This window comes from Kogia breviceps, chromosome 5 (genome assembly GCF_026419965.1).
Source record: "Kogia breviceps isolate mKogBre1 chromosome 5, mKogBre1 haplotype 1, whole genome shotgun sequence".
In the NCBI taxonomy this organism is placed as follows: domain Eukaryota; kingdom Metazoa; phylum Chordata; class Mammalia; order Artiodactyla; family Physeteridae; genus Kogia; species Kogia breviceps.
In genome coordinates this window covers 90,168,495-90,188,427 of record NC_081314.1, presented here as the reverse complement: position 1 = coordinate 90,188,427, position 19,933 = coordinate 90,168,495, and the positions used below count along the sequence as shown (strand labels likewise).

General features: G+C 43.7%; 1 protein-coding gene across 2 annotated transcripts in view; it reads right to left on the bottom strand.

The window, feature by feature from the left end:
• Positions 1-19,933, bottom strand: part of DRD3 (dopamine receptor D3) — a 36,778-nt gene that overhangs the window by 380 nt on the left and 16,465 nt on the right. The window contains exons 3-6 of one of the 2 annotated variants that reach the window (XM_059065153.1): positions 13,255-13,397; positions 5,614-5,810; positions 1,117-1,252; positions 970-1,017 (exon numbers count right to left, since the gene is read on the bottom strand). In XM_059065153.1, coding sequence (XP_058921136.1) covers positions 970-1,017; positions 1,117-1,252; positions 5,614-5,810; positions 13,255-13,397 — 524 coding nt within the window. Of the gene's footprint in view, positions 1-969; positions 1,253-5,613; positions 5,811-13,254; positions 13,398-19,933 lie in introns of both variants that reach the window. The other variant, XM_059065152.1, reaches the window with a different exon arrangement.

Below are 19,933 nucleotides of genomic sequence, written 5' to 3'. Positions count from 1 at the left end.
TTTTTTTTTAGGTGAGAAAACCAGATGCTAACATCTTTGATTCATCCCAAGCCTTTGCTCCTAAGTCAGTTTTCTGGTTTGATCTTTAGATAGTCCTTCGCTAGTCTTTTCTACTTCTCAATTTAATTCAAATATTTATTTTACGTCTATCCATGCAAGACATGTTCCTAGGTACTGATAGGAAAAAAGACCTTAAAGATGCAATTCATAGAGTTAAGGTTGTTGAGGGCATTAACATAGAGGTTCCCTGGATATGAGAAGTCCCTAAGACATGAGTAGTTTGGGGCTTGTCTGTGACAGTGAACAGGATATGTTCACCTTCACTGACTCTGTATGGAACCACAACTTATCAATTTTTAATTTCTTTATTTAAATAAATTTATATTTTTCTACTATAAAAACCAGCCCTGATTTTATACATTATGGAAAACTGGGTAAATGTGCAAAAGTAGAAAGAAGTGAAATAATCACCCACCACACAAAGACAATCAATCACTTTTGACATCTGAGTGAATTAATTTTCAGTCTTTTTTTCTCTGTATTTAAAATAATCTAGATGTTATAATGCCATATGACAGTAGTCTTTTTTCATCCTCACATTTTTCACTTAATATTTTAAAATAGGTAAGCAGGTAGGAAATATCCAGTATGTGCCAGATGCTTTTAATGAATCATTATCTTACTTATTATTTGATTTATCCATTATAATTGCAAGTGATAGACACGAAACACAGCTCAATTACGTGACTTGTTCAGTTTCATAAATTTCAGCCTAGGTGTTTTAAATTTCCACCAGAGTAAAGATTTATTCACAAACCCTTTTCATTTACATTATAAACATTTATAAATATTACAGTCGTTGGATTTCCAATTTCTGTTAAATATGGTTACCTTAGTATCCTCCACCAGCTCCATTGAACTCAACCTAACCCAACGTAATCCAACCCATCCCTACTTAACCTGACTCACCAAGCACCATGACCAGCATCTGGGTTGCCTTCTTCTCCCGCAGCGGCACTCCCCGAGGTTGCAGGGGGCCCAGCTTCAGGGATGTCGACAGCCTGCCATTACTGAGTTTTCGAACCTCTAAGCTGAGCTTAGGTGCCACGGTGGGGCTGAGGGAGTTCCGAGTCCTCCCCTCCCTTTTCAACTCTCCTTCCCCTTCTTGGAAGCCTGGTCTTCCCAAGGCAGTATCTTGGCATATGCTGTAGTAGCGCTTCAGCTCCATGTGTGTCTGACCAGGGGAGAGGGGCTGTAGGTGTAACAAGAGAGGGTCCTGACATTTCTGGGGATATTGTTTATCTTCTGAATGTTCCTGAAAGGGAAACAGAATGCAATGAAGGAAGAAGAAGCCATCATTGTGTGAAACCTACAGAGGGTGCATCTGAGAGTGGTGGGCTCATGGGACGTTAAGGTAAACAATATCTGCTTCTGCCTTTACAACTCAAAAGCACCTACCACATAAAGAACATCTGAGAATCATAATAATCCCTTGAGGAGGGTAGAATAGAATTATAGCCCGGCCTTTTTAAGGTAGAATGACGTGGATATACAGAGGAAAATGTTAAATGGCACCATTGAGATGTAAGCAGAAAAATCTGGAAAGTGGGAAATGATAAGACAAATGACTCAGTTTCTTCAACAAATAAATTGCAGTGACAACTCCACCACCACTTACCAGGTGTGGGTCTTATTTGAATTTTGATTCAAATAAACTAACTATAAAAAATCTGTAAGACAATTGGGGAAATTTGAACAATGACTGGATATTTAAAGATAGTAGGAAATTATTATTACATTTTTTAGTGTGATGTGGTATTGTGGTTACATGTTTTATAAAAGAGCCCATATCCTTTAGAGAGTCAGAGAAATATTTTTGGCTGAAAGGTTGTTATGTTTAAGATTTGCTTCATAACAATTCAGTGGGGGTGTGTGAATGTAGGTGGGAGTGTAGTTGAAAGAAGACGGGGCCATGAGTTGATAATTGCTGGAGCTGGCTGATGCCTACTGAAGGCTTAGTTATATTTGTCTTTCTACTTTTTTAGTTTTGAAATTTTCAATGATAAAAAGTTTTAAAAACCCAGGATTTTCATCTCAGCTTCCTACTTAGTTGATGCATCCTGGGCAAGTTAATTAAATGTCTCTGAGCCTCATTTGTAAAACAGAAAAGAAATGAAAAGAAACAGGTTTGGGATGAGCAGGCTCTGAGAGTAGGAAACTGAAGATACATGAAAGTTTCTGGTATTTTGGGAGGACGTGTGTGTACCAACGTCTGAACTTCTTTCCATGTTTGAAAAATCAGATGCTGTGTCAATCTTGAGTAGAAGGCAGGACTCCCCAGCACCCTTACCAAAGCCATAAAAGCCAGATATTCACTCTCCCCGACATTCCCACTGGGTAGCTAGAACCCTGGTACCTGAACCAAGCCCAGACAATTGGAGATTCGCACCTACAACCTTGAATTAGAGCTCATGAAGCAGGGAGACTTCAGAATTCATCTGGCAGTGGTGACAGTTAATGTCCAGTGTCCTAGGTATTTGAACCAGATTCTTCCTTAGGCACGAACAGCATCTTCTGAAGCTGTTCTTCAGCCTTCTTGTTGAGTCTGAGCTACTTGATATCCTTCCAGTAAATTCCTTTTTTACATAAGTTAGTCATTGTCAACAACCAAGAACATTCACTAGTCTCTCCTTAGTTCAAGGAATCATAGTTTTCTAGACACACAGGGCTGGTACACTGTACAAACTTAGAAACATTGTTGAATAAATGAATCAGTGAATGAATGTAAGTGGGCTTCAAGATTATTTAGTGTTTTAAAAACTGTACTCCACAGAGGTGTTTGTAGGAATTCTATCATAACATATTTCTTTTAAAATTTGGTTTTCATTTTGATGGAATTTTCTAATAATTAATGTAAGTATACTGTGTTTTATCTGAATGACCATTTGTAACCAAGATTATATTTCATGATTGAGCTGGCATCTAGTGGTCTTCTAAAAGATGCATTATTTCTGAAACTAAAGGACTAGGGGCAAATTTTTGAGAATGCTTATGAAATCTCAGATTTGGGACTTCCCTGGTGGTGCAGTGCTTAAGAATCCACCTGCCAATGCAGAGGACATGGGTTTGATCCCTGGTCCGGGAAGATCCCATTTGCCATGGAGAAACTAAGCCTGTGTGCCACAACTACTGAGCCTGCGCTCTAGGACCCGCGTGCCGCAACTACTGAGCCTGTGTGCTGCAATGACTGAAGCCTGCGTGTCGCTAGCCCATGCTCCACAACAAAAGAAGCCACTGCAATGAGAAGCCCATGCACCACAGCGAAAAGTAGGCCCCACTCGCTGCAGCTAGAGAAAGCCCACACAGCAACGAAGACCCAGCACAGCCAAAAAAAAAAAAAAAAATTATGAAATCTCAGATTTGAGAACACTGATCTAGTACAGCTTGTCTCCATTTCACAGATTTGGAAACTCAGTCATGTAGAAGGAAAGTGATTCTTCCAAGATTCTATATTGATGAGTGTATTTTTCAGCTCTCTCTGCAAACTTTTATCACCACCTCCATGACTGACATGAAGAAACATTGGATTGCTTTGATCTGGCTGGCAGAGCCCTCCACTCCCAGATGGCAGGACAGAACCAATTCTCCACACTCCAGGCAATGCCAGCTTCTTGACTCTTCAATCTCTCCTCTGTAGTCAACGCTTTTCCTTCTTTTGGCCTTGGAGCCTTCTCGGACTTTAAATCTCTTATCTATTAAAAAAAATCATTTACAGCAAGAGTCTGTAACAGCTACATCCGGCCTGTGTAAAAGTGGTTAATTAACTATACAGAGATTAGACAAGGCTTAGACATTCATCATAATGGGTTTTTGAAGCTTCATTCCTAATATTTACTTGGCTGTGGAGCTCAGGGAGAGGAATACTGGTCTTTTGTCTAATGCCTTCAGGCTCCATGCAGCACTTGGCTTTCTTGGAGCTGGTTTGAATTGGAAGGATAAGAATCAGGGTGACTATGACATTGTCTCAGTTTTCCCCATATTTAATGGCAAATAAGGCACTTGAAAGTTTCCCATTGGTCTCCCTTTTCGGCTTTTCTTGGATCTGCCCATGTCTGTTTCAGCGATGCCCTGTTTCCTCTAATGCAGGTTGTTCTGGATGGTATCTTCACAACACATCCAAGAGTCATTGGCTCTGGTCACTGGGATCTAGTCCAACAGTCATATGCTTTTGGAATATTATTTGATAATGCCTATTCTGAAGCTCAAATCAGGCAGAATCTCAGATCTGTTATTTATTACAGACACAAGTGTGAAGTTGGTGCTAAATTTGATTTTGGGGTGGAAGCGGAATTAAGTCAAGGCAATGTCTTGAGAAAGGGTCTCTTATTCTTTTCCTACAGTCAAAGGCATGTCTTACTCACCATTTTCCCCATGGCATCTGATGGAAATCTGGCCCTTATTGAAAAACTGTCACATAGGGTGCAACCGTAGCCAGGAAGACTAGGGTGGGTTGAGGAGAAACAGTTGTGGGTTAAGTTCTATATAGTTGGGCCATATAGGTGACAATGCTTTGAATACAGTGTGTTCATATCCTCCATCTTGGGTCCCGACCTCTTATTTCACAGGGGCCAATATTTTTGCTCTATGCAAGTCTTTGGACTTTGAGTTCGAGGCTCTGATTCTCATTCAAGTCATTATACGTCGATCTAGACATCCAATGTGTACCTGCCTTCAACATCAAACTCAATTCTTACTCTGTGAAGCCCTTTCCAGAGCATGTTGACCTTTATCTTCTCATAACCTCTCCAGCATTTAATATTTAGATGCTTAGTTGTCTTCGTCTCACATTTGGCAAACGTCCCAGTCAGTGTTGGGCTGTTCATTAATTTTAGGTGGAGGTGTGTTTTATTTGCTTGTCTAAGATTCTAAGCTACATGAAGGCAGAGGCTGTATAATATTCCTGCTGTCTCTTCCCTAGCAGATTGCAAGGGCTTGGTATTCATCCATTCATGCTTCAAGTACACCTTGAAGCATGTGCCAGGTACTGGAATGAGCAGAATTTATAGCCCAGGCAATCAGAAGATTTCAGTGACCTTCCTTTTCAGAGCCTTGAAAGACCTAGTAAAATGTGTCATCAGCATCTCCCATTCTCTCAGCTGGCTAGTGCCTCAACACAGAGGCAGATCTAGAAAGGACAAGAAGTTTCAGTGGACCCCCAGTGATTCCTGATGTAATGATCTGGCCAAAAAGTCATTCCTGGAAACCCGGCATCAGCGAATGGTTAAAGCTGCCACACTAAAACTTCATACCTGTGTGACATCTGAACAGCTGGCCATTTAGGGACAATGAAAGACTTTGAAGGGGAGTAGAACAAGCCCAGAAACTATCCTATCATCTTGCTAAGTCAAGTGTGCTCTAGGGAAGACTATCGCTGCACTTTTGAGATTGGATTTCCTACCTTTAAAGCCTAGCCGATATCTGCAGGGTAAAAGGTGGGTATCAGATGTGTGTCCCCGATGTGGCAGAACAGGCAAAAGCATGCACTGTTGGACAACGAGGCTGGAGGCCACGGGGCTGGGTGTTGTCTTCCTTCTGTCCCTCCAGGGTGCTTACCTGTTGGGGGAAGCCAGGCCTGACGCTGATGCACTGACTGTTCTGTCGAGTGAGGATCCGTTTCCGTCTCCTCTGTCTCAACACCACGTAGATCCTGGCATAGACGAGGACAGTCACTCCAAAGGGCAGGTAGAAGGACACCACTGAAGAGTAGAGGACAAAGTCAGGGTTGGAGATGGAGCAGATGCTGGGGTCTCCTGTGAGTGAGAGAAGGGGAGAGAGCACAGTAGTTGGCCAAGTATGGGACCTCGCTGGGGAGCACAAAATATGGCCTCACATCACGTGTGGTGTCTCCACCATCGAATCCACAGTGGAGCTTCGAGAAGTGCTGGCCTGTCCCACCTACCCCCTCATCATATCCCGGTCTATGTGCTGCCTCCTCCGTGGAGGCTTCCTTGCTTGATTTTCTCAGTCAGGAGCGACTCTTACTTCCTTTGTGCCCCACAGCCCTTTATTGTGCAGTTAGCACACATGGCCTGATTGTTAACTCATGAGGGTGCCATCTCAGACACCTAAGTCGTCCGCTTGTTGAGAGTAGCAGGTCTAATTCATCCCGATGTCACACACAGTTCACTAAAAAGAAAATTTACCGATGATCACATGCCAGACACTGTTCTACACCGGGGCTGCAGAGATGAATAAGACACAGTGTCCCTTGAAGGAGCTCCCAGTCTAGACAGACAGACGATTCCTTCCATATGCCGCGCTAAGCATCACAGAGGAACGCGGCCTGGGAGGCTGGGGTCGGGGGGTGTCATAGATCAACAGAGCAGAGGCTCTCAGGAGATGCGGCCCCCAGAAAAGGGCCTGCCTGTGTGGAGGCATCAGAGGATTGTTGCATGCAATGAAAGAACGGAGGAAGGCTTCTTTGCTGAGAATGCCAGGTCCCTGATCTTGAATCTGAGCTGTCGGGCAGGTTATGGCTGAAAACAGGCAAGTCTATTTTTCGGCGAATCCCAGCACTGCTCGGGGTTGGGATGGAAAAAGGGCCAGTAAACCTACTGTCATCATGGGCAATGTGAATCGAGGCACATCCCTGTCCTTGCTTTATGTCCTGAAATGCTCCTGTCCTTCCTCCTTAGGGGGCCCTGCAGCTTTGTCTTCTTCACTTGCAGATGTTGAGATCCCTCCAGTAGCCAGAGTAAGGCCTACAACTTGCCCCATCTTGAAAAAGAAAGTGGAAGGAAACTAATATCTTCCAGGTGATTCCAAGGGCTTTAGACACATTATCTTATCTAATAAATGTGGCAACATGATGTAGGCAGGTGCCATTACCGTCTCTATTCTCAGATGAGCAGACTAAGGTTCAGAGCTCTTCAGTAAGTGGCCTAACATCACACGGTCTGGATGGGTTCCTCCAGTCATTTTGACCCCAAAACCAATGTTCTTTCTATGATTTTGACTCTCCACCTCCCTCTACTATTGGGGCATGACAAATTTGCACTTTGTCCTGTCAGCAACAGGCGCTGGCACATCCAGCCAATCTTAATAAAGGGATGGGCATTCTCCAACCCAAACTCTGGCCTTGGAAGATGCAGCCTCAGACATGAACTGGTGGGGAGAGGGCTGTGGCCACATGGGCCCCTCATTCTGCTTCTTGGTCTATGGAAGTAGGTAGAGGCCAGGCAGCCTGAAGTGGGAGACCCAGGTCTCTGTTTACTAACTGTGTGACCTTGGGCATGTTACTTAACTATGCCAAGCCTCAGTTTCATGGTCTGTAAAAGAAGGACAGGGCTTCCCTGGTGGCGCAGTGGTTGAGAATCCGCCTGCCGATGCAGGAGACACGGGTTCGTGCCCTGGTCCGGGAAGATCCCACATGCCGCGGAGCAACTAAGCCCGTGAGCCATGGCCGCTAGGCCTGTGCGTCCGGAGCCTGTGCCCCGCAACGGGAGAGGCCACAACAGTGAGAGGCCCGCATACCGCAAAAAAAAAAAAAAAAAAAAAAAAGAAGGACAAAAATATTGTCTCATGTAGTGGTTGTGAGACGAAATGGTAACTATTATTATTATTTATTCTTTACTATTATTTATTAGATACTTCCTCTGAGCTCTTTGAACTAGAAAGGGAAGGTATCACTTGGTATGAAACTTTGGAGGGAGACTTATAGGGAACTATATTTGTGGGGGAGAGAAGGGAGCAACAGCTGAGAATTAAAACAAAACCCACAAGAAAGAATGTATTCAGTGCTCAGTTAGGTATTTTAATGACGGCACTGCCACCAGAATCTTTATGAGCTACTCCAAATTTTCTGATTCTCTTGGTAGGGGGGTAAAATTCAGGTAAAATTAATGTCATCTCACCAAAGCCTATATCATCATCATTTAGGAAATGGCTCATAAAACTCTTAACAGTGGTCACCAAAACGGCATCTTCTGGTCTTCTAGGGGAGTGGGTTTAGGAATAAGGATAGGGTGGCGGCTGGTGGTCTTTCTGAATCTGTAAGGAGCCATGCTGGCAGTGATCACCCCTCCCCTGCAGTCAGCTCCCCTGCTGTCAGTGTCTGACTATGATTGAAATGCTTCTTCTAATGAAGAGGTACCTCAGCACGTTTTGTAGTGAGAGGGGGTCAGAGGGGTGGCAGGGCCACTTTCCCCCTATTCGTCTTGTCGCCATCCTTGGTGTGCTGGATAGTCCCCATGCATCTCTGCAGATATACCATCTACCCTTCTCTATCCTCCTCTGGGTTTTGGGAGGCTGACCTCTATATTTTATATATACTACATTTAAAAAGCCAGGAGCCTAAGTGGATATAGTATGCTTCCATTTGTGTAAACATGGACACACACACACTCACATGTGTCCATGCACGGGGGTGTGTATGCACTTGCTTCAAGCGTGGCATGGGGGATCTTAGTTCCCTGACCAGGAATTGAACCCATGCGCCCTGCAGTGGAAGCTTGGAGTCTTAACCACTGGATCTCCAGGGAAGTCCCGAGCATTATCTTTTAAGAATATGGGTGTTCACTTCTAGGGAGGGGACAGGGGGACTGGCAATCTAGGGTAGAAGGGAGAGGTACAGGTAAGTCTGTATATATACCTCATTATACCTTATGTTTTATCGTGTGCAAGTATTTATTTTTCCATTAAAAGCATTGAAATATTGAAACGTTGAAATATTGAAAGCATATGTATGAGAAACAGAGTGAAGAGAGAGCACGTAGCTATTTCGAAATTGCTGATCAGCGAAGATCTTCAGTATACAGACCCTGAACCTGCATTGTCATCCCTTCCTTCCTTCCCTACCTAAGAAACTGCTGCCTGTCCTTAGACAGAGTTTTGCAGCCTCTCCCAGAATTTCTCCATGTTATGCGTCCCGTGAGGCCCGTCAGCAGGCAGAGTGATGCTGGAGGCGGCTGGGCAGTGAGTGGGGCCCTGCTCCAGCCTGCGCCAGGCCTGGCCTGGGTGTGTGTCCTGTGGGCAGCGCAGAGTGAAACAACACACATGGCAATTCTGAAAGCTTCTCTCTGCTGAGCCCTGAGGAGGTGGTGAGGGCAGTGAGGCCCCCAGGAGCTAGGCTTCCCCAGGAGATGAGGTGCCTCATCTTGATTATTTAACTGAAAGGGTAGTGTGCTGTCAGCATAACAGTTATTGAATGAAAGAATACATGAATGATAAATAAACGAGCAAACTGTACAGATGAACATTTTCCATAAGCACACCAGCAGCCACTAGCTGGAGCATAATAGGGAAGGCCAGGAGCCTATACTCCCCATCCTCCGAGGTTGGGATGTTTATCCCAACTAATCTCAACAGCTAAGGAGGAAAGAATGATGATGAGGACTCATCCACTGACTCATTCAACACAAGTTTACGGAGGACCTGCTGTATTCAAGGCGCTGTGCTCGGTGATACACTAAATATCTTTCGTGGGCTAGCCTGGGAACTTGAGTCCCACAGTCATGTGAGTGGCAAAGTCAAAAGCAAGTTGAGTTGAGAGATTCATGAACTTCTAGCTCATTGAAGGATTTGTCCTCAATTTGTTTCCAAAGACAGGGGATCTTAATGAATTTGATAGAAGATGAGTCTAGTATTCTCTTTGTGCTTCTCAACCAAGCTCCCCCCTACCCCCAGATGCAGGGTTCTGAAAGCCAGGTGAGGCGTTCTATTGCTAAAATCTAAATAGCCCTCCTCCATTTCTTTGTTTCAGAGGAAAATTAAGTCAGTTGGTGGGACTTTCTCAACTTTAAGTTTTTCTGCCCTTGAAAGTTTCTTAAACCCTGGTCACCAGCTATTGCTTATCCATTCTGGAATTTTTAATAACCCAATAGCTATCTGATTTAACAGAAATTTAAATACTAGTTATTTTTCTTATCTGTAAAATAAAAGGATCAGGGAATCTTTCAGTTTTCCTCTAGTACTAACACTCCATCCTCCGCTGCCATCAGGGGCTGTTGATGATGTGATATTTGGCTGCTAACTGCTGGGTCTCTGCTGGGGCCTGGGGCAACACGGGTCAGCCAGGCCCCATGGCCTTGGAACTCTCTGTGACCCAAAATCTTGCTTTATGTGTGCATCCAGACATGCATGTCACTCTTTCTTCGGACAATAAGAGCAACTCCAAGATAGAAGAACCTGAAGTTCAACTTTCCTCTATGTTACCTTCTCTGACAATTCAGAGTCCCACGTGGCAGCCCATTTCCTTAAAAGAAGAGCCCTTCCAGAAAGTTCTGTTTTGTGTTGCACCTCATGAAAGTCCAGCCACTGCCAATATCAGATGTTGTTGGCAGTATCCTGCCCTTTTCTCCTCTCCTTCTCACAGGAGGAGTAGAAAAAAATGGCTGAGAGAAGTCATTTATATTGGGCTTTTGAATGAACTTGGGAAATTCCTTAGAGTGTAAGAGGTGCTGGAGGAATCCACATCTCTCAAGATAATGAAGCTTTGCTGTGAAGGTCAGACTGAGGCAGAGAAGGCCGGTGGGGCTTCTCTGCCTTGAGTCCTGCTCACGAATTCCCTGAACTAATGTTCTAGAATGAGATGACTAGGCTGCTCTCTGACCACCAACAGGACTACCATTGTTTAGATACCCCTTGGAGCAGGGGCGTAGTTAAATTTTGAGGCAGAGGAACATTTTCTAATACATAATAATAATAACAACAGTAACACTAGCTAGTATCTACTGGGCTTTTACAATGGACCTGACACTTGAGCACAATACATGAATACGTGGAGAGCCTACTGTAGTCTAATTAATACATTTAAAAGTAAGAGACACAGAGAGAGAGATGAGAAAGAAGTGAGCCTATACGTGGTAAGTCATGAGCCTTTTTCCCTTCTCAATTCTATATTTGAAAATCCTTTTGGAAAGATTTTTCTGAGTTTTGTTTCTGAAACAATAATGATCTCACTGGTGGCAACAGCACTGCAATTAGGTCGTCATTCTTCTTCACTTTATATGTTGACTTTAACTGGGAATTCTGTCTAATGTCAGATTTTGACTGTTACCAGGTGTGTGTGTGTGTGTGTGTGTGTGTGTGTGTGTGTGTGTGTGTGTGTGTATCTGTGTGTCTCTGTGTGTGTATCTGTGTGTGTATCTGTCTGTGTGTGTTTCTGTGTATCTGTGTGTGTGTGTGTGCCTGCGCGCGCATGAGTAAGACTGCCCCCGCCAGCCTCTAAGAGTGAGGAAGAGGAATCACTCCACCCAGCAAAAGTTGGTGGGGCTTTGCTGCTGCCCGGGTTAAGGACTGCCTTGGCCTAGCAGTGGTAGGAAGTGGCCCATACTACAAATTCCAACTTAGAAGGCATTTTCTCATAGAAACATGGATATAGAAGGTGGCTTAGTTATTGGACTAACCCCCAAAGCACATTTAGACTCATTGAAATGGTATTTGAGCGCCAGAGTCAGCCTGTACAGTCGTGTTAGAGAATGTCGCCTTGGTGCGTGCACACACATGTTTGTGTTTATAACGTGACATTGGTGACTGATAATGGGAAGCATTAAAGAGTAATGCAAAGATGATAACAACATCATATTTTAGGAACACCCTGAGTTAGCCAGGTACATATTTATTGGATAACTTGGCTACTTAACCTCTAATGCAGCAGAGAAACAAGCCTAACCTTGAGCAGGTGATATGTGCTTGGCACATCTATGTATTTTATCCCAATTTAATCCTCACTTACTTGTAAAAGAACTCTGTGAAGGAGGTAGAGTGGAGTTATAACATATGTAGGTTTAGATTCTAGAGTCAATGAAAATTATAGAGTCAAAATTCACCCTGAATCACATATAAAGATACACATGGTTTGATTACAACCCTGAACAGTAATAAGTAAAGACATATGACACATGCAGTAATATGTCATCTATTATAAAGAGTTCAACCTAACGTATAATTTTAGAGATGAAGTTGCTAGACTTGTAGGAGGTCATATATATAAATAAATATTGAAAACTTCCTAACTAAATACATAGTCCACATATTTGATTTTGTTCAAGTTTATGCTGCACTATATTGTTATCCCAAATTTATCAACATGGAAGCTTAACTTAGAAAAGTTAAGTAATTTGTTCAAGCAGCCACAGCTGTTAAGCAGCAGAACTGGAGTTTGAATCTAGATTTTTCTGACTCCAGAGCCTCTGTCTTCCTAAATATATTTTGACTTCTAAATAATTGACTAGCAAATGACTCTTTGAAGACTATATATAAGTTAAGATTTGCCTGTATTTATATGTAATGTGTTACATATAACATATCTGTATACACATAAGTACACAGCTATGTGACTTGTACATATATACCAGGAATTCATGAACATGGAACATAGTAGGAATTGAAAGAATCAATTCAAATGGAGAAAATAAGAAGTCCAGATGAACACTAGAACATGAGTCAATCAGTTCCCTCTTAGTGAACACTCAGTGTTTATTTTCAATACCTGTAACTATACTATATGTGCTAATAGTTTCCATACAACACATGAAATTCTTGAGGCTGAAAGATGGTCATGGAACAGACACTGAAGGCACTGTGAGGTGTCAGTTTGGATTGGTGTCATACCTAAAATCCCAGACATCTCAGAAACACACATTGTTCATCCATTTTTCTGTCCACCCATCCATCCATCCATCCATCCATCCATCCATCCATCCATCCATCCATCCATCCAATAGAAGATGTACCATGTGCCAAGCACCATGGCCAAAATTTTTGTATATTATAAAATATAAAATACATCCTCCAGTAATTTAGGAATTCATCCTAGTTCCCAAACACCAGAAATGATTTTTATTGAATAAAAAGTTAGAAATGTATACCCTACTCCAGGGCTTTCATGATATGTTATTTTGCATTGTAAATCCATTACGAATTATCATCTTTTCACTAGTAAACTTCACCTGAATTATTCATATAGCATAGCTTTTTAACTGGCACATTTCTTCAAATGAATACAATGGCTTTTCTTTCAAAATAGGAGTAAGCAGACTTTTCATTAATTGGGGCAGAACATTATTCCTGTGCCATTAATTGAAGAGGTATTGCTTTCTATTTTATTTGTAATCAATAAAGGCCAATGCTTTGCAGTCTATAGCATCCTATAGATTGACCAGGGGTCAGACATTTCAGGGCTCAGCACCACTCACAACCATTCAGATGTGCTGTGAATCACCCCGCTGTTGGAAGTGGGGCCGTCATTGTTACCTGTGGTGTTGAAGCCAAAGAGGAGAGGGCAAGACACGGCAAAGGCCAGCACCCAGACAGCCGTGATCATGAGGGCCACGCGCCGACAAGAGCCCTGTCCTGTACCATGTTGGTAGTGAACTGGCATGACCACTGCAGTGTACCTGTGAAAGGGAAGGGAGAGAGGATAGACATGATGAGAAAGGTTCTAAAGACAAGTTGAAAGACATTACTAGAGAAATACTCAGGTTGATACATGTGGCAGGAGAAAAATAATTTGGTTGGAGAAACTTAGAGAGAAAGGGGTATTTGAGTGAACATAGCAGAAAGGCTGAGACAAGATAGATGAAGTACTCATTGAGGGAGGTGAGCAGAGAAAGGGAGAAAGAATAAAAAGCATAGCATAACAACACTGGGTTGCCGGAGAGCTTCTTACCAGTGCTGGTTGACGGCCCAGCTTATCCCAGCCTTATATTCACACATCCTTAACCTTGAAGACTCTAGATGCTGGTTTGTGTGCCTTTACGTTCTCCCACAGTTTTTCAGATAATGATGGAACTGTGTCCAAAGAGGATGTTTAGCCCTGCCTGTATCCTAACATTAATTCTAACCCTTGTAGTGACAACTATTCCAAGTAGCAGAGATTTTGTAAATAGAGATGAGTAATATCCAATGAAGGCTTATTTTATTTTATTTTATTTTTATTTTGTTTTATTTTTTTGCGGTAAGCGAGCCTCTCACTGTTGTGGCCTCTCCCGTTGCGGAGCACAGGCTCCGGATGTGCAGGCTCAGCGGCCATGGCTCATGGGCCCAGCCGCTCCATGGCATGTGGGATCCTCCCGGACCGGGGCACAAACCCGCATCCCCTGCATCGGCAGGCGGACTCCCAACCACTGCGCCACCAGGGAAGCCCTGAAGGCTTATTTTAAAATCAAGTTTTCATGCTGTCTTAGTCTGCTTGGGCTGCTATATCAAAAATACCATACACTGGGTGACTTAAACAACAAATATTTATATTTCACAGTTCAGGAGACTGGGAAGTCCAGCATCAATGTGCTGGCAGATTTGGTGTCTGGTGAAAACCCACTTCTTGGTTTGTAGACGGCAGTCTTCTTGCTGTGTTCTCACACGGTGGGAGGGCTGAGGGGAACTCTCTGGAGTCTCTTTTATAAGGACACTAATCCCATTCATGAGGGTGGAGCCCTAATCACCACCCAAAGGTCCCACATCCTATACCATCTCATTGGCAGTTAGGATTTTAACATATGAATTTGGGGGGGGGCACAAACATCCACTCTACAGCACATGCTTTTACATGGTCAAAGCACAGTTTCTTATTCTTGTTGGATATTGTTGTCTTTTCTGTGGTATATCCACACATACATTTACAGCTGCTTATTGGACTTACCTGCATGATTGCTCCATGGTTGTCCCAAACTCAAATTATCTGAAATAGATCTTCCTATTTCCCTACCTCTCTTAATCTGCTTCCACTTCCTGCCTTTCTTCCAGACATCCACACCCAACACTCAGGCTTTTTGACTCTTCTTTGGCCCTTCCATATCATTTGCTCACCCATTCATTTAGCCTTTCATTCATTCAATATTTATTGAGTTCTTACTATATACCAGGTCTTATTCTGGAAATATAGAGATGTGCAAATGGGACATTGTCTCTGTCCTTACTGAGCTGGGAATCGAGTGGAGTAGATGGATGAAAAAAATGTTAATATAAAATTAAGAGTATCACAAAGGAAGTAAGCTGGGTGGTGTGTTTAAGTATAGTGGAGGATGTAAAGAAGGGGCAAATGACATAAGTGGGTAGGAAAATGAGTGGGGTGAGAGGGAGCCAGACATGAGGGAAGGTAGGAGAAGAACATTTTAGGCAGAAGGACAGCAGGTCCTGTAAATTTACCCATTATGGTAATTTCCCCAATATCCATGCATTTCTTTTCTACCACTTTTTCTCTGTGATGGCCACAGCCTCCTGGCTGGTCTCCTACTGCTAAGTCCCCAAATACATTTCATCATGTCCACCCCACCCCATGTTCCCCCCCACCTAGATGAAAACTGTCTGAAATAGGCATAATTCTAAGATGGTCTCCAAGATTTATGTACTGTAGAACTAGTAGAACTAGTAGAAATCCTGTGATTATATTACAAATCAACAGACTGAGTAAATCAAAAAGGAGATTATCTTGGGTGAGCCTGACCTGATTGGGTGAGTCCTTGAAAGGGACTGAGCCCTTCCTTAATTCAGAGAGATTCAAAGCATGAGAAATTATCCTCCTGGCCTGCAAGGGGCAAACTGCCATGTTTGGGAAAAGATCATTTGGCAAGGAACAGCAAAAGGCCTATGTGAGCTGAGAACAGCCCCTGGTTGACAACCACCAGGAAAGTGGGAACCTCAATCTTATAACTGCAAGGAACTGAATTCTACTGACTACCTGAATACGTTTGGAAGACAAAAACACAAGTCAGCCTACACCTCGTTTTCAGCTTTGTGAGACCCTTAGCAGAGAACCTACGTACATGGTGCACAGACTTTTTGACCTGTGAGATTAAAAACAGATATAGAGTCAGTACATTTGTGATAATTTGTTACACAGCAACAGAAAACAAATACAACGTCAATACTTAGCCTTCCTCAACATGACCCCAATTTGCCCAGCCAACCTGACCTCCCGTTGGACTCTGACACTTACATATAACTGCAGCCATACTGTCCAGGTGATGGGTTATCTTCAACAGTCTTGTTCAATCCATTATCCCTTTTTCTTCCCTGGGTAGCTCATTTTTTCTCTCCTTTAATCCCAGATCAGCTCTCCAGTAACCTTCCCAGTCCTTCTATCTTACAGAGACCTCTAACTCTGAATGCATAGCACTCCTATGCCAATCAATCATGTTGCCCTTCTGCATGCATTATTGAACTTGCCTCATGGCTGGAGAGAGATAGACCCCATAGGATTTAAGGTACTTAATGGCTCAAATCATCTTATAGCCTTGGTATTCCATATAGGTCCTTGTACAAAGCAAGTAGTAAGAAGCTGTTGACTGATTGCCTCATGGACTCTGAAGGCCTCCTTCCTCATAAGAGGACAATTCTAATCCTAGCCCAGCTCAAGGGATCTAATATATATAGCTGGGTCTACATATGCTCAATTTTTATTTATTTATTTATTTATTATTGAAGTATAGTTGATTTACAATGTGTTAGTTTCAGGTATACAGCAAAGTGAATCAGTTATATATACATTCTTTTTCAGATTCTTTTCCCATATAGGTTATTACAAAATATTGAGTATAGTTCCTGTGCTATACAGTAGGTCCTTGCTGTTTATCTATTTTATAGATAGTAGTGTGTATATGTTACTCCCAAATTCCTAATTTATCTGTCCCGTCCACCTTTCCCCTTTGGTAAGCATAAGTTTTTTTCTATGTCTGTGAGTCTGTTTCTGTTTTGTAAATAAGTTCATCTGTATCATTTTTTTTAGATTCCACATATAAGTGATATAGGATATTTGTCTTTCTCGGTCTAACTTCACTTAGTATGATAACCTCTAGGTCCATCCATGTTGCTGCAAATGGCATTATTTCATTCTTTTTTTATGACTGAGAATTATTCCATTGTGTATATATACCACATCTTCTTTATTCATTCATCTGTTGATGGACATTTAGGTTGCTTCCATGTCTTGGCAATTGTAAATAGTACCTATGCTCAATTTTTCATTGTCTTGTCAGTGTCCAGCGAACCTGGAGACCAGATGCAGAGCAGGAACCCCCTTAGCTCCTCTTGTGCACCTCAAGGCTTGGGGCTGAGGAAGGGAAGGACAGACCCTGGGCTGGAGGGGGTGGGGTAGTGCTCCCTGATGCTCCTCCTATATGTGCTAGCCACCTGACTCATCTGCCTCATATGCATCTGGCCTTAAAGTTCATGTGTTAACATTTGTATCCCCGAAGAGCAGCCTGAGAGTCAGCTCTGAGGGCTGAGATGGAGGCAGACTCTGCAGAACTTGGCCTTGACACCCTACCATGTGACAGAGGTGGCTTCTTGGTCAAGAGGGAGAAATAGAGTCCTTATTTAATAAGATTAAATTACGATCCCACCACCAAACTCAAGGAAGGCCCATGGCAACCCAGTTCCCTTCTCCTGATGCACATACACTATAGATGCTCCCTTGAATCCCTAACTTGGCGATGAAGGAGCAGGGCAAGTAGCCCCTGGCACTCCTCCAGGCCTCTCACTCTCTCAGGACTTCCGACTCTGCTGGGGCAGTGAGCTGGGGCTTCACGTCAAATATGTCAACCAGGGCCTGGCCCTTAGCAGTGATCTCTGAGGCACCATGGAGGAGAGGCTGAGCCTGAAGCCCCGCAGCTGTCCTGGCCAAACAGCCGATGAGGGTCAGGAAGGAAAGGTATGGTACACTTCTTCCTGTCCAGACCTGTTGGCCTTCATTTACATAATGACCTTGGATGTAAAAGAGCCCGACCATTCCATAATTTGGTAGTGTGCTGCTAAATGCCTAACAACTGGCTCTGCAGGTGAAAAAAAGCCCTAATTTATACCATTTGTCAATTTCTGTGGTACAAATACTCCCACCATCGTCCACTTCCAGTTACACCAATGGTTTAATAACTGGCTCAAAAAACTAAAATTTTGCCAGTCAGTTCCCACTAGCCATTACAAGCTGACTCCAAGCCCACCACCGAATGTTGCACACTTTCCTAGATCCGCTTTAATATTCAGCAACTTGGAGGCTCCCATTAATTCAATGAGTCAGTAAGTGTAGGGAGCACTGGCTCCATTTTATAAAGGAGGAATCAAGGCCACAGAGAGGTTACATGACGAAATCAAGTTCCCACAGCTGGTGGTAGCAGTCTCTGAGGCCAGGTCTCTCCTGGGTGCCCTGCTCCCTGCCAAGGGCACTGCAAGTCTCTGAGGCCTTACGGGGACAAGGGCTTCCTCAGGAAAGGTGGCACTGAAAGGTGGCTCGTACTTTGAGAGCATTGCGGTTACCCAGAACTGAGTTTCCCCATCAATTAGCTTGATTCTATTAATTTCCTGGGGGTCCTGTTAAAACACATATTCCAAGGCCACCCCCTTGGATACTTGTTCCACTGCAGAAGTTTGTATTTTTAACAAGCAAGTGCATCTTATAAGATTAGACAAGTTGGAGAAAGTCTGCATTAGGGAAAATTTCTGTGTCAAAACTCTTGTTAACTTGGGTAAAAAGTGAGAGATGAGACTACGTTTACCAGTGTTACATTTATATATTTTTTCTTCTTAGTTTTAAAACATGATTAAACTTTTAGAATAAATGAGACCCCCCCCACCCCCGCCAAATTTGTTTCCAGGGTGAAAAACGCCCTGAAGCTTGCCATTGGGGCTGAAACACAGAGGCTGTTCCGGCATTGGCCATCTGAGGGCACCAGAATGCAGCAAGAACCCAGCCAGCGCGGCGGGGTGAGAAGTTCACGGCTCACCTGGGGGCTCTCCAGGCCCCCAGTGGGGAGGCGGGGAGGGAAAGCTCGGCCGCTCTGGTTCCTGCAGCCCTGCAGGGACCCTGAATTCAAACTCAAGCAGACTGCTCAGCCTCTGATCTCCTCCCGAATCGATCGCAGATGACCGACCGCAGGCCAGGGCAGGGCTGGGCGTGGGCCCGACGCGCTCACTCGGCTCTTCCGGGTCTTCGGCCGGAGCGCGAGCGCGCGCTGCGCGCGCTGCCCAATCGCTGCCTGACCAGCCGCCTCCCTTTGAGCTCCTAGCTTTTTGGGTCCTTTCTGGCGTGGCCGGAACGCTGGCAGTGTGCTTAGTGGGTAAGTCAATGGACGTTGGAAACAGACTGATGAGCGTCTGAATCCCTCTTGGCCTGCCGCTGAACCTTGTGACCATGTACCACAGATTTGACTTCTTTGAGACCCAGTTTCCTCATCGCACAAGGGAGGATAATGAGTCCTCCTGATAGTGCTGTTATGGGTATTGAATGAGATGATCTCTGGGAAGTTTTTTAGCACAATGCCGGGTCCATCTTAAGCATTCAAAAAACAGTATTATTATTATTGTCATTATTATTGTGCTAGCCCAAGGGATCTGTGATCGTTCATATCAGTGAGTTTAGGGGTGTCTGCCCCTTATTCCTGATTATCAGGGAACATTAAATTTATTTATTTCTCAAACAAACAAGTGTACAGCACTTTCTAGGTGCCAGGCAACTGTTCAAAGTCCTTTACAAACATTAACTCATTTACTCTTCATAACAACACTTTTGCTCTGATCTCCCCTAAACAGGTAAGGGAACTGAGGCCCAGAGAGGTTAACTGACTTGCTCAAGTTCACCTTGCTATTAAGTGAAAGAGCCAGGATTTCCAGCCAGGCAGTGTGACCCAGAGCTAGGGGCCCAGAGTAGGCTAAGCCTCTTGAGAAAGGCAGTGAGCTGGAGTAGAAAGAGGCTGGCTGAATCCCCTCCCCTGCACCTACCAGCTGTGTGATCTGGGCAAGGTTACCACACAGTCTAGTCTTAAGAATCCTTACCTGTAGAGTGTGGGTAATACACCTACCTTGCTGGGGTGTCGTGAGGGTTAGTGATAATGACAAGCTCTTGGTGCCCGGCATGTAGTACATGCTAAAGAAATGGTAGCTATTTCTACCGCTGTTGCCTTTAGATTCACTCAAGTTAGGATTAGCACAGAGGTAGCCA